At 38.9% G+C, this 15,578-nt stretch overlaps 2 protein-coding genes across 2 annotated transcripts; both read left to right on the top strand.

The window, feature by feature from the left end:
- Positions 1 to 797: 797 nt before the first annotated feature.
- Positions 798 to 3,215, top strand: LOC131304658 (uncharacterized). The gene is made up of 3 exons (XM_058331991.1): positions 798 to 1,206; positions 1,252 to 2,802; positions 3,061 to 3,215. Exons 1-3 carry the CDS (start codon positions 798 to 800, stop codon positions 3,213 to 3,215), a joined length of 2,115 nt encoding a protein of 704 aa, XP_058187974.1.
- An 8,711-nt stretch (positions 3,216 to 11,926) lies between these two features.
- Positions 11,927 to 15,154, top strand: LOC131304076 (uncharacterized). The gene is made up of 3 exons (XM_058331177.1): positions 11,927 to 12,685; positions 14,563 to 14,823; positions 14,934 to 15,154. The coding sequence occupies exons 1-3, from the start codon at positions 12,047 to 12,049 to the stop codon at positions 14,955 to 14,957; spliced, it is 924 nt and encodes a 307-aa protein (XP_058187160.1). The 5' UTR covers positions 11,927 to 12,046; the 3' UTR covers positions 14,958 to 15,154.
- The last annotated feature ends 424 nt before the right edge of the window (positions 15,155 to 15,578 follow it).

Raw genomic sequence — 15,578 nt, 5'->3', positions numbered from 1 at the left:
AAACGTGGGCTTTACTAGTACGTGCGCAAGGCTCAAATCCCGGATTTGCACCCCCCCTGCGCGAATAACTCGTGACGCACACCCGGTTAACTGGTTTCCGAATCAGTTTTCCAAATTGCCGCCCATTTTTCTAAGCGCGCGAGACCTCTCCTTGGGTCCTCATTCACAAACCCATTAGTGTGCAAAGTCATTTAAACTAGATAAAAGTTTTGTGACTAGCCAATGTGAGACTAGTGAAAAACTCAATGTTTTACAAATACACACCCAAGTTCCAACAAATATAAAACAAGGGGAATAAAATAAGTCTACACTACTTAGCAAAAAAAAAAATCAATAATGCCCACTAGCATCAAGATGACTCCTCTATTTTTTTCCCGGAAGTGTTTAATTGTGTTACATACTATTTTTTGTTTACAGATATGAAGAGATACTATAAAACAAAGCCAAAAATTGATGAAATCCGTGATTCTCAAAAACAAGATGAGAGTTCTCCTCTTTCCAAACGAAGTTGTGTGGATTTTAATTTGACAGAACTTCCCGCGGATCCAGGGCTATGTCCTTCGATTATGAATTGCAATCCAAATGATCGAGACCAAAAACAAGATGAGAGTTCTCCTCTTTCTAAACGAAGTTGTGTGGAACTCAATTTGACAGAACTTCCCGCGGATTCAGGGCTACGTCCTTCGATTATGGATTGCAATCCAAATGATCGAGACCAAATCCGTAGGGCATATCTACAAAAAGGTCCTTGCCAGCCTCATAACCATAACTTTCCGAACAAAGCATTTGGGAAAACGATGCGGCGTTTTATTCCGGCTTGGTTTAAAAAATTTCCTGATTGGTTAGAATATAGCATTACAAAAGATGCCACTTTTTGTCTTTATTGCTATCTTTTCAAGCCGGATATTGGCGATCAAGCGGGAGGTGAATCTTTTGTTGGTAATGGCTTTTCAAATTGGAAAAAGAAACGTAGACTACGTACTCATGTGGGGGGCCACAACAGTGCGCATACTCAAGCTTGGAGAAAATGTGAAGATTTGTTAAACCAAAAGCAACATATTGAGACTATAGTTTTGAAGCAATCAGAACAAGCTCGGATTGATTATCGTACACAGTTGAATGCATCAATTGATTGTGCTCGATTTCTTCTAAATCAAGGACTTGCATTTTGTGGACATGACGAGTCTGAATTTTCACGTAATCAAGGTAATTTTCTTTAACTTTTAAAGTGGCATGCTCAACGTAATCAAGATGTTAAAGCTATTGTATTGGCCAATGCTCCACAAAATAATAAGTTGACTTCTCCTGAGATCCAAAAAGACATTGTGTGTGTGGTTGCACGTGAAGCTGTTAATGTGATTGTTAGAGATGTTGGTGATGCACTTTTTGCTATTTTGGTTGATGAAGCCCGTGACAATTCAATCAAGGAGCAAATGGCACTTGCAATTCGGTATGTTGATAAGAAGGGTCATGTGATTGAGCGCTTTTTAGGTGTTGAACATGTTCCAAATACTAGTGCTATGTCGCTCAAGAAAGCTGTGGGTAATTTATTTTGTAGACTTGGATTGAGTATTGGAAGATTGAGGGGGCAAGGTTATGATGGTGCTAGTAATATGCAAGGTGAGATAAATGGTCTCAAAGCACTCATACTAAAAGAAAATTCTTCTGCACATTATGTTCATTGTTTTGCACACCAATTACAATTAGCTCTTGTAGCTGTGGCGAAGAAAGATGACCGTATTGGATATCTCTTTCAGTTAGTCTCTAAAGTTGGGACCGTTGTAGGAGCATCATGCAAGCGGCGAGACATTCTTAGGGAAAATGAAGTGGAAAGAGTTCTTAAAGCACTTAATCTTGGAGAGATTGAAAGTGGGCGAGGGTTGAACCAAGAAACTAGTCTCAAGCGGCCTGGGGATACACGTAGGAGCTCTCATTATAGTTCTTTGGTTAGGTTAATGGGTATGTTTGCATCGGTGATTGGTGTGCTTGAAATAGTCGAGGAGGATGGTACATACTTGGAACAAAGATTAGAAGCAACTTCTTTATTGGAGTCAATGCAATCCTTTGAATTTATCTTGTATCTTCATTTGATGAGAACAATATTGGAAATTACAAATGACTTATCGCAAGCACTCCAAAGGAAAGATCAAGATATTGTTAATGCTATGGCTCTACTTCAATTGTTGAAAGGGCGGCTCCAAACAATGAGGGAGAGTGGGTGGATCACTCTATTGAATGTTACATCATCTTTTTGTGAAAAACATGAAATAGTTGTTCCCAATATGGATGATTTGTTTGTACCTCGAGGGGGAAAGAGGCGCAAAGCTCATAAGGTGACAAACTTACATCATTTCCGTTTTGAGATATTCAACTCCGTTATTGATTTGCAAGCTATTGAACTTGATGCTCGTTTCCTTGAATCGACTACGGAGTTGCTTCTATGTGTGGCATGTCTAAATCCATCTAACTTGTTCTCTTCTTTTGAAAAGGAAAAATTGATCCATATGGCTGAATTGTATCCGCAAGATTTTTCCTCTATGGACCTCATGATACTTGATGATCAACTTGATAATTACATTGATGATATGCGCACTACCATTGAGTTTTCAAGCTTGCATGGAATTAGTGATCTTGCACAGAAAATGGCGGAGATTGGAAGACACCGAGCTTATCCATTGGTCTATTTGCTTTTAGTTTTGGCTTTAACTTTACCAATTGTGACTGCTACAGTTGAGAGGGCATTTTCGGCTATGAATTATGTGAAGAATCAATGGCGCAACCGAATGGGTGATGAATGGACAAGTGATAGCATGGTTGCATATATAGAGAGAGACAAATGTGAAAGCATTGACAATGAAACTATCATGCAAAGCTTTCAAAACATGAAAACTCGTCGTGGTCTATTGTAAAACCTTAGTTTAGTAACTTTTGTTTATGACTACGGTAGTTTTTGTTAGTATTTGTGGACAGGTTATTAACTCTTACGTGGGTTGATGAATATTTTGGTTTTTGGTAGTACTGTTGTATCATTTTGTTATAGTTTTTTTTTTTGTTTTGAAGGTGGTGTTTTTGTTATGCCCCCAGAGGTCTTCATTCCTGGCTACGCCACTGCAAAGGAGTCTTTGCCAGCTTATCTTCTTCCTGTTGATGCTACTACTACTATAACTTTGCAGAGTATTATGGTAAATTGTTTCTTCTCTAGTCTAACAATATGAAAAAACAAAATAACTACTCTACCTAGCCGGTTGAACATTAGATTGAAAATGAGAATAAATTCTTTATACCGCTGATGTAAACATTTGTTTCCTCCAAATCAATCACATCGCGACACGTGTCAAAACAGTGGTCCCAATTAATAAAACATGGCGACGTGACGCAATGCAATTGATTTGGAGGAAACAAATGTTTACACCGGCGGTGTAAAGAATTTATTCTCATTGAAAATATTTGCCGTCGGGCAGAGAGGATCCGTTTCCAGATAAGGCTCGCGATCATCTTAATCCTGAACTCCTGATACGAAAATGATATTGGTACCGATGGTACCCTAGGAAAAATGCACCGATGGCCACCTACACAATAGTCACATGCTATATTATTTTTCGTCTATATATGTATATACGTGTATATACACGAAAAAAGGAGTTCTCGGATCAAACACCCTACACACCTCTGATGCCGTTGATTCCCGCGGAGGCGCACTCGGTTTTGTTTTTTAAAATTTTTGTGACGGCTCGGATCGGCCGTTTAGTGGCCGTCGGTGCATTTTCTCTACGGTACCATCGGTACCAATAGCAGTACTCTATATCTCCTCCTGATATGTGGAAGGATATGGTTGAAATACGCCAACCCAACCTGCAGATGCAACACATAACCGAGAAATCAGATCCATAAGAATAAGCACACTCACAGAAAAAATTGATGGAAGCACAACTGAAGGCAACATTATTAATCATGTAACTCTGCTTCTCATTGAAACAAACTACACAATAAGACCCACCAACACATAAACAGTTCTATAAATACTGCCTAGGAAGTCTAAATTTCAACAATATATCTGGGAATACCTTGAAGACTGCCAAACCATACGTTGCAGCCCTGCATGTTACTGCGATATAGAACATGAATGCCAGCAGCCATATGTAAAACTTGTTGCAGTTTGGCAATCCGCATGAGACAAGCATGATAGTGCTACAGGATCCCATAAACCAGACACTGTGAAGAACTATCCATAAGGCAAAAATCTCGTTATCATAATCGGAACCTTGCCAAACCCCGCCAGGTAGACTTGATAAGACATGCATGGTAGCTTGATAAGACATGCGTAGCATTAAGGGTGGCTAACACTAGTAACAGGCTGCGTTACTGTTGGCATGGAATGAAATACCTGTTCCAAAACGTAGAAATCCAACCTCCAGCATTATCACGATGACGATGGCGACGTTGAGGAGCTGTAGGAGGATTATTGCTTAGTTTCTCAAGAATTGAATCTGGTGCAGCCCCAAGTAGTATCTTATGTTTGCTGATACCATTGGTTTCTTTGGAATTATGGAAAATCATTATTAACTAGTGTATATATACAAAGATTAATGGAAGTAAGTTTATATTTTTAATGTGTATATTGACGGTGTTTTGCTTACCATAGTGATATTTATTGTTTGCACTTAAAAGTTTGGGAAATAATAATGCCAAAACTGATTTTGTTAATGCCTAAACTCCAGTGTCTAAAAGGCTTGTACCATGTCCAGTGTATAAGTCTTTTATGCACTGGAGTTTTGACATTAATTAACAAAAATAGTTTTGGCATTATCACTACTCAAAAGTTTTTCTCATGAACTTTTAAATTAAAGATTATATGCTCACATTGAGAAAGTCTGATGATCTTGAGTTTATTAGCTACTCAAATTCAGTTTTTTGTTTGAAGCTTTGACAATAGAAAGACTACTTTTGATGAGTTGTTCCTATTATGTAAAGGAGCAAACAAAAGTTTTAAAGTAGCTATCGCTTCATCCATTATGTTGTGAATTGTGGCATGCTCTGATGCCATACTTCATAGATAGCAGTTGTGAATTTTATCTTAGGGCTTGGGGTTGTCGACATCATTACCAAGTCGTTAGGAGTTTATGATTACGCAACTATTTTCTTTTCTAAGAAATTTTTAGAAGCAAAAGTGTCACTTAAGTCATAAGCACATAGCTTATGATTGCAGATCCACCTCAAGAAAGGGTTAGTGCAAAGACGTTTAAGATATATGCTAATTGAATGAGTCTAGCATAACCCATAACAACTATAAGTTATGGACTACAATCATAGTTTTAAATTGCGGTATCGGTCGCCGTCGCGATATCGGTCGCGGTATGTCGGTATCGGGACATATCGGTGATACGTCGCGAGAATCAGGTGTCGCGGTCGTGAATTTTTAAAAATCATCAGCAACATGTATAAAACTTGAAAAATATACTTTTGCGGCTTTTGCCCCCAACATTGGCTTAAATTATCACATTTTAATTAATTTAAGACATGTAATAACCCATTCTCTTCATGTGAAATATCCGATAATTTATCAAAACCCGCAAGTCAATAAGATTTTACAAATATGAGAATAATGTTGCAACATGTGTATTTGTAAAACATGGTGTTTTTCTCTAGTCCCACATTGGTAAGTTACAAAACTTCTATCTACTTTAAATGAATTTGCACTTTAGTAGGTTTGTGAATGAGGACTCAATGAGAGGTCTCGCGCGCTCAGGAAAATGGGCGCGCACACACTCGGTTAAGCCCACGTTTTGCTAAAATTCTGAACGTTTTTTTTTCCCTTATTCCTTCCTGAACGTTTCCCCGAACCGGTCCACAAGATCCAGTACAGACCGATACGTATCGGAAATCGGCCGGTTCACCTGTGATTTCCACTCTCTCCGTTATACCGACCTATATCCGAATCGGACACCTCAAATTCCGGTACAAACTGGCCGATACAGTTTGTACCGGCCGATTTTTTAAACTATGACTGCAATATGATGATGATGTTATTCAACACTTTGAAAGATCTCAATAAGCGTGTATCTGATATTTTCGTGTTAAGAATGTGTACGTATGTTTATGTGAATGACAAAAAACAGAAATTGTCTTTGTCAAATGACGTTATTGTTGGACCTATAAGGTGCATTCCTTTTTTGTTTATGACTGTGTTGAATAAGTTGTCAATGTTCGTAGTACATGGAAGAAACTATGTCAATATCAATGTAGAGCCGCCATGACTCACATTGGTGGTTTGTCTAGTCATAGTATTATGGTTGATTGAGTTGGGTTATGAACTTATACGAATTTATAGCGCGCCTAATGTTTTCGTATAAAGCAACTTGAGTTATAATACGGGCCAAGTGGGAGAATGTAAGAAATTAATGGCCTCGTTAATGCGACGGCTTAGTTTTTATCTCTCGCTTGTAATGTAACACATAATAACTTTTTGACTCTCACATTTACGCTCTTTCATTAATGGTAGTAGATGAAACTTTCGTTTAAGAAGAGGAATCGGTCCTCTCTGTTGTGCCCCAAGGATTAAAACCATACATACACGAAACACACACAAACATAGAATATACTTGATTTTTCCAAATCGGATACATCCACGGACAATGGAAACAAATTCATATTCTGATATGGAGACAAACTTTACAATGAGTTCTCTCAACTCACTATACTCTCTATATTCTATTTTCATATTCAGACATATTCTCATGGATAGGGATGGCAACGGGGCGGATCGGAGGAGAATATTGCAATATCCGAATCCGAATCTGAACCCTCCACCCGCCCTCCGAATCCGCCCCGAACTCCGAACGGATTATATTTTTGTCCTCCATCCCCGATCCGAATGGGGAACGGATATCCGAATCCGAATTTGGAAAAAAAAAAAAACAGATTAGAACTCGATAAAAAAAAAAAACTCAGATTGAAAAAAAATAAAAAAATAAAAGTAACATGGAGAGGGAGTCTCGCTGCCGCGTTCCTGAGGGGAGATTGCCGCATCTCTCCTTTGCCGGAGGGTTTTTTTTTTAGAGAGAGGGAGGAGAGAGAGAAGGGGGAGAAGTCATGGGCGAGGAGGGTTGTGTGAAGTGAAGTCAATTGGGTAGGAGACTAACTATTGACTAACCAAAAAATAAGAGGTATTTATATAGTCGGATATTCGGAGGTGGATCGGATATCGGATTCGGGGCGGATCGGATCGGGGGCGGATCGGATATCGGATTCGGGGCGAATCGGATCGGAAGCAGACTTACCTCCGAATCTGATCCGATCTCCGAATTTTTTTTGAAAAATAAATCCGAATCCGCCCCGATATCCGAAAAATCTCCGAAAAATCCGATCCGTTCAGGACGAATAACGGATCGGATACGGACGGATCGGCCGAGATGGCCATCCCTACTCAGGGAGGGGAGAACCCCAAAGGGGTTCCTACGTTTTTTCCTCCTCTCTGGTCTCTCACTCAATAGAGATACAAATACAAAAAAGCCAGGGGTCTCCTTTTATAGCCAGAGGAGAACCTGTTCATTACCCACGATTTGCCACAAAGTCTTTTATGCAATTACTCCATATCTATGAAAAATCTCGGATGAGATCCAAAGAGAGATTTTGGGCTGGCTTCTTCCAGATGAGCCAAAACTCATTTATGAGGATGGGAGCCACCATACCCATAAGTCAACACTCTCTCAGACTATGAAGCTTGTTCAGCTATTACCATCAATTAAGCTATCATTAATAGTTATAAAGTCTTGAGAGATAAACCGACGCTCACGAGAGCTTACGCTCTTCACAGTTTCTCCGAATTGGATCCCGGTACGAATCTTATCTGTGTATATATGCTTTCCGCAGTATGTTTTATTGGCGAGAAATGTGATAGTTCAAGATCTTAATTAATGTTGTTTATTATATATAATTCATAAGAATATCTTACCGCTACATGTAGTCCCCGTGCCCACATAAACAAAATACTAATTAACGAATAGAACCTCGGTATGGCGAGAATATCTCATTCTACTGGCGAAGAAAATGAAATTTTCTAATCAGAAGGGGCATGAGCCCAAACCAGCATTGCAGGTAAAGGTTACCTGAGCTTTCGGAAGAGACCACCACAACCACCGGCGCGATGCAATCACCGGTGGGCTGAACTGCATGTGTCGAAGCCCAAATCAGAGCAGTCTTGGGAATTTCTATCGATGCCTTGGCGGCGGCAACCACCACCTTCTCTTCCCTCCCTCTTCATTTTAGCCCAGAAAGATCGAAGAATGTTACTCCTGGCCACCTCCTCTGTGATCAGATGTACTCCTACAAAGCAATCACGGGCGGGCAATAACACGAGTTCCAGCGGAAGCCCAGAAAACCTCACATGTTATACCAGAAAGGACAATAAAAGGAGCCATTGTAGTAGTTTGAATTATTGAGTACGACTACTCCCCAACCCAAATAGGTATGCACGACAAAAGGCTATTTTTTAACCAGTCCTACTTCTTCCAACAACAAAAAAAAAAAAAAAAACATTATAGGAAAGCTAACCCACCATACAAAAAAGACATTACTGAAGGAGGGTGTTCAATTACAAAACAATTGTTTGCAAAATTAAAAAAAAAATGAAACAGGTGTCCAAAAACATAACAATGGTGGGGGCTGCGACGTGTTTTAAGGCTGCATTCTTTTAATTTATAAGTTTAAAATTTATTTCGAATTTTTTTTATTTTCCGTAATTTTTTGTTTAGTTTTTCGACTTAATTTTAGGAGTTAATCATTTATCTCGACGAGAAGAATTGAAAAAGTATAAAAATATGGATCGATGTTGAGAAAATTCAAATAAGACGGCATTTAAGCCCCAAAAGACAATTATTTGATATTTTTTTCGTCTTTAGTGAACTTTTTTTATTTTAATCATAATTTTACATTATTTAGACTTTTCTCGTCGAGATGGATAATTAATTCAAAAAAAAATCAAAAAATACAAACAAAATATATAAAAAAAAAAAGTTAAATTTAGAAGAACTCAGCCTAAAAGTCAATCACTCTGGTGGAGGTGGCCCCATAAGTGACGTGAGACAGTACTACCTACTGCACCAGGCCTCATTGAAGAGGCCGTGCCTACTGTCCTCCAAGGACGCACTGAAGAGGCCCTGCCAACTGCATTTGGCATCAGAGTAGGAGGTCTATGTGCTGGTCTTGGTGTGAAATGGTTGACTGTAAAGGGAAGGTGGACTGGGCGCTGGTGGAGGAGCACTGAATGCATTGCAGGTTCTGTGGTGGATTGACCATAATCACCATATTTTTTACTGGATGGATATCCACTGGGCCTTAATTGGTGGCACAAAAGCAGTTTTGCAGGTTCTTAAGTTATGAACCCTTCTGCGGTCTGCCCCATAAATTTTTGGGTGACGGGTGGGTATCACGTGACTTGGCTAATGTGGTACCCGAGCAATATATTCGAACCGTTCAAAAGTATATTAGATGACTCAAATTAAAACACACTCTCTCCTCTCACCCCAACACACTCTCTCCTTTCTCTATTACTGCCCTTCATTGGATACATAGCAGGCTTGATCCTTGTACTTGTCCAACAATTTATGAATCTTAGGCCCAATGTCATCAACCCATCTCTCAACATATGCCCTTCTCTTGACCAAATTGTTTACTACTAGCAAATGACTTTGGGCTGGTGCTGCACAGCACCATGCTGCACATCTTACTGCACATTACCTGGCCTCTCCCAATTCTAAATTTCTCACACCACATTACCTCTTCATTTTTTGACTCAAAAGAAACAAAAAAAACTTCACACCATAAAAAACACAGCTCCCCATAATTTCGAAGCAAGTTGCGATTCACCAAAAAAAAAGAGGATATGGCAAGATGCCATTGTTTGGCCTTGAAAAATTTACGTCAAACGAGATTCTTGAAATCGATTTATTACTTTTGTAGAAGCCAATAAAATAAAATTAGGCTTGTGTAAGCCCCACAAATCCAATGCGGGAGTAGTACTCCATGGAATCCGAAATAAAGAAGGCATAGAAAAGAAAGGCCTTTCGGTATTTTGGGAATTACCGAAAATGTCTTCATCCGATGGAGGAGGGTGTGGAGGGACTGACTTCCGAACAGAAGAGTTGTGTGCGGTAGATGAAATCCACCGCTGATTTTGTTTTTTGCCTTAACGAAGAGGACTTTACAGTTTTCTTAATTGATGAAGAAAAATAGCAAGCACGAAGCTCAAACATAAAGAATGCCGTTAAAATGAAAATGCTCAGGATTTCCATTGCCCCAAATAGAAGTTATAAGTATGGATTTGCTAGAATTGAGATATACTGTAAAATTGCATGAAAAGAAAGATAATTGAATGTGCTAGAGTTGGCTAGACATATGAAAATTGAAAATGATGAAGGAAAGACATTTGGTTGTGTGGTCGTGGCCAGCACCACGTGACGGTTTCTTAGTGGACGGTCATTTTGGGTACAAACACTTGCAAAAGTTAAATGGACGCTATTATTCAAAATCGGGAAGATAAATCATACTTAAAGGGATAATAGTAGGAGATGAAGTTTGAACATGAGAGGAAATTTGGGACCGATCAAAAAATGAAAAACAAGAATGTACAATGTACATATTTCAAAATTAATGTGGATATTTTCTTTATGGCTTTTTGGTTTAAAAATATAATTAATTTTGACGCTCTATTTTTTGATAATCACATTCTAATATTTGTCTTTAGTATTAAAAAAACACACTGTCATATTAAAGTATAATTATCAATATTTAAGATACAAAAATCAATTTCCTTTTAAAATAACAATTTTAACATTCTCGTGTTCCTGTCCTATCCCGATCACGTGAGTTGCGTTAGGCCCCGTTCCAGAATGTCAAATAAATATTTATTTTTTAATAAAGCAATTTCAAGCTTAAAAATAATATGTTTACGCAAATAATTTTCTTACCAATATAGATCTTCTTTAATAGATGTCATCAAGATCTTTAATACGGTGTAAAAAAAATTTAAAATTATTTTTTATTTACATTATTTTTAAATTTAAAAATATAAAATAAACTGCTTATTTTTTAAGAAGATTTTTGAAATAGGACCGTAGTAAATATCAAAACGTGAAGAGAAGTAAGCAATAATTGAATGGAAACACCCCCAAGCGCAGATTAGCACTGGCCCCACCTCCACCAAGATCCATCCAAACGAAATCTAGGATCATCAACCTCCACCAATCCCAACCTTCCACGTGTCGATAAGAAGACGACCTATCACCATCTTCATCTCTTCCTACAATAAAAGCACTCATGACCCCCCCTCCAAAAAAGGACAGGTCTCCCCCACCAAAAAATTGCCTTTTTCTTGTGACTATTCATGTTCTGATCAGCTTAAGCACAATTCGTTTGATTTTTAAAATTTCACTCCCATCATGTCAATATTAATTGAAGTCTGATTAAAATTGAAGTAAAATCTTATATAGATTGGCTAAGATAACGTCTAGAAATTGTAGAATACAATTTCCAAGGAAGTGCTCCCTCCGTCCTAATTTATTTGTTTCAGTTCTATTTTAACTGAATAAAAAAAATAGTTATATCTTTAAATTGATAATAAATTTTATATTTAATATGAATCTTGTTTGATAGATTTTGATTTATTTTATAGTACAATATTTTTAAAATTATCTAAAATATTATAAATTACAAGATATAATCAATTGAAAAGTGACACAAATTTCTAAAAATGACAATTAAATTAAGACGGAGGTAGTACCAAACTCTTAAATCTCATTCTTGACCTAAGGCCTACAAAGCACGTGCGCATTCATTCATGAGCGAGAGTCGAAGCACAAACGTAAAAATATCTTTTAATAATATTTATTAAATTAGTATTAAAATTCACGAGAACAAAATTAAGATGGTGAACAAACCGTACCAACGATTATGTGGCCAATGTCCTGACCTCCTGTCACTAAAAGTTGCACTTTTTCACACTTTTCCACACTTTTCCAGTGTGAGAGAGAGAGAGAGAGAGAGAGAGAGAATGTGCAATATGGTCAGCAGAAAAACCAGAAGCAAGACCAGAAAGCCCAAGTTCCTCAGCCTCCGCCTAGAGATCTCGGCGGAAACCACCCAACCACAATCCGGCCAAATGAAAAACTCCACACCCACTACCACCGCCTCCCACCACCACCACCCACAACTCAACCTTTTCCCACTACACCCAGAAAACCTAGTCGAAGACAAGGAAACAACCACCTTCTCCCACTTCTTCGACGCCGCCGCGGATGGCGGCGCCACCGCCACCATGACCGCCCTCCTCGGCGCTGGATCCTCGTCGGAAAAAAGCGACGACGCTCAACTACCGCCATCGCTAACGTACACCTGCGGGGGACAGGATAGCGAGGAGGGGGATGATCTGGTGCGGACGGCGCTGAGGAGTAAGGAACGATCGGACACGTGCGACGAGAAGTGGGTTAGCTACGAGGAAGTTACTAGCTGCGCCGCTGACCCACGGCATAAGATTCGGACGCGGGGTTCGTTGTCGTTGAAGCTTGATTATCAGGAGATCATGAACGCTTGGACTGATAAAGGCCCACTTTATGTACTGCTGGAGTCCCCACAGACCGTCCCTGATTTACTCCACGACGATCTCTTTGCCCCTGATCCTTACTCCTATAATGTGAGATCCTTGACTATGATTTTAATTTCACTTGTATGCATATGTTCTTTTTATTTTCCGCGTACCGGGTCTGCTTGCTCGCACCTCGGACTGAAATATATGCAGCCCATCCAACAATCGTTTCACACGCTTATCCTTGCGGGTGAGGTGTGCTCGGAAATCACTGATTGGAGAATCGAACTTGAAATCTTAGGAGTGACCAAACCGTAAGCTTCTTGCCAAGACCACCAAGCCAATCCCTTTGGATCACATGCATATGTACTTTAATATTATGGGAAAATGATTTTACAATCAGGAATTTTGATTCTAAAAGGATCGGATCTTCTCCGGTCCAACATTTGAACTGGACGAGACAATCCTCGTCGCGACCGTCCATTTGCTACAATGAATGGTTGAGATTTGTTCATTTTGAACAAATCCGAACCATTGATTATTCCAATGTGAAAGGCCACGCTTATGCATATGAATCAGACGGGACAATTGCGTGCGAATCTGGAACAAACAACTAAATGAAGCTCAATTCACATCATTTAATTGATGTGAATTAAAATCAAAATCATAGTCTGCGATCAGTACTCCTGAAAATGCGAAATTCGCAAGTGTACAAGGGTGGTCAACTAGTCTTAATTGATTGTTATCGTCTTACGATCATACGTAACATAATTATGTACTGCTTTTACTACCCCATGAGGCCATGATTGTAATTGTTCTAATTTTATCGGATGTCCCCCAAGGGTGAGGAAATTGAAAGCATTTTGCTTTTGAAATATGAATGGTGCAAAAAAAGGAAGAATGGGGGAGAGAACTAGGCTAGCTACATTATTGGTTGGGACTGTGGGGTACACTGTATTTTATTGATATGCTTCCTAGGCCCCCCTGCCTCACCATACATTATTAGAGATGTCTTTTGTTTCTGGATTGGCAGAATTTGTTTTCTTAGTTTGGTGAAAGACCCTCAATTTTGGGTCCCCATGTATGTTGGCACATGGCTTGTTCTTTACCCATCTGATGCTTCTTCACGCGCAAACTCCGTCTTGCACATGGAGATGCAAATATTCGTACGTACTGAATGCAAAGGGAAGAAACGAACATAGTGTGAACGGGGAACAAATGCAAACAGAGAGACTTGAACCCAAGATCTCTCACAACCTGAGCTCTGATACAATGTTAAGTTACCAATTGTCCCAAAAGTGCTGTAGGAAATGGTTCAGCAATGTATATCAAGCTAAATCTAACATCTTCAACCAGCTTCCAGTGTTATGGAAAACTAAATGTCAAAGGAAGAGTTCCGAAAACCAACTAGGAGGTCAGAAGTTCGAGTCTATCCACCTATCTGTGGGTTTTCTTCCCTTTCTCCCCCGAATGGAGCTTGTAGTTTGGTTGGGCTTATATTGATGGTGATCCCTCTGATGGACTTATTTATCTTGTTGAATGAGTAGTTGAACTCTCACACAATTGATGTATAGAGTGTCCCATGATTTGTACTTTGTAATCCATACATGATGTAATGATCTATCTTAGCGATTGACAAAAGAAAAAAAAGGAAGAGTTTCGAAACCTTTGTACCCAAATTTCTTTGTATGGGTGTTCTTGGGCATTTTCGGTTATTAGATCACATACAAATTTTCTCTATCTTTTCTAATTCCCATACGATTTAATAGTTGAAAATCCATCAGAACACAAAGTAGATTTAGAGGATTTCAGAGGTCAAAGGAATGGTATCTGAGCATAATTTCCATACGTGTGGAAATTATGTTTAGATACCATTCTTTTGATTTCGGAATGGAAACACAATTTCACAATTAATAGCATTTTGTTTGATATTTGCCCAAATTTGTACCAAGTCTTAATGTGACATTTATATTTGTGTTTGGTAGGGGAGGAAGGATGATCGGGGAAGTAATGGAGGAGGGTTGTGGACAGTTCCTCAAATTAGTATCAACAATGGCAATATTGGCAACATGAAAGTGAAAACAGAGGAAGTGATATTGCAAGGAGGAGAAGAAGAGTGGAAGCAAGTGAGGGTCAGGGAGGCAAGTGTGATGAGATACAAAGAGAAGAGGCAGAACAGGCTATTCGCGAAACGGATCCGATACGAAGTTAGAAAGATCAACGCGGAGAAGCGTCCCCGAATGAAGGTAAAATCTGTCTTCCAAAGACGAAAGCGATTTATACGTAGAACTTTTATTATACCCAAAAACATACTCCATCTGGAAGGAAGTTTCATTTTGTTTCTTTACTTTTGCAGGGGAGATTTGTGAAGAGAAGTTGAATGAGTACACAGGCTTTTGGATGTGGTAAATTAGTTGCAGTAGTTTATAATCATAAAGAGACTGTTCAATAGCTTGTGTTATTTTGAACTTCTCTTCTTAGTTTTGATTCTTTAGTTGTTGTAAAGGAACTAACTGAACAAAGCATGTCCAAAATATGAGAATAATTAGAATATATAGACCAGATGTACATGGTAAACAGAGTCCTCGGAACCTTTAAGTCACGTAATCCTTCAAAATGCCTTGCGCTTCTGCTCTCGACCCTCGCTCTCGCGAATTTTAAGTAATTTGGGATGCGATTCATTCAGGCTTTCGTTCTTTCGCTTTCGCTCTCGCTCTCGCTCATGCACGTGAATTATGTGACTATGCTTTGAATTGATATTACTCTCCTTTGAATGCATTAGGCCTATTCTATCGATATAATTCAATTAAGATGCACCTTATAGGATGTTTTCTAGAAGGTGAAACATTAATCTTCACGTCCTTGGGAAGTTTTTATTTTGGAAAGTGGCAAAACTTTTTTTTTTTTTCTTCGGTCAAACGGAAAATTCAATAAAACTTAAAGAGAGTACCACATTAAGAGTACAACCAGAGTTTGGAAATTAGAGCACAAGAGCTCGCAA

The sequence above is a fragment of the Rhododendron vialii genome, chromosome 10a (assembly GCF_030253575.1).
Source record: "Rhododendron vialii isolate Sample 1 chromosome 10a, ASM3025357v1".
Taxonomy (NCBI): Eukaryota; Viridiplantae; Streptophyta; class Magnoliopsida; order Ericales; family Ericaceae; genus Rhododendron; species Rhododendron vialii.
The sequence above is the reverse complement of the archived record's forward strand: the minus strand, read 5'-3'. Positions and strand labels throughout refer to the sequence as shown.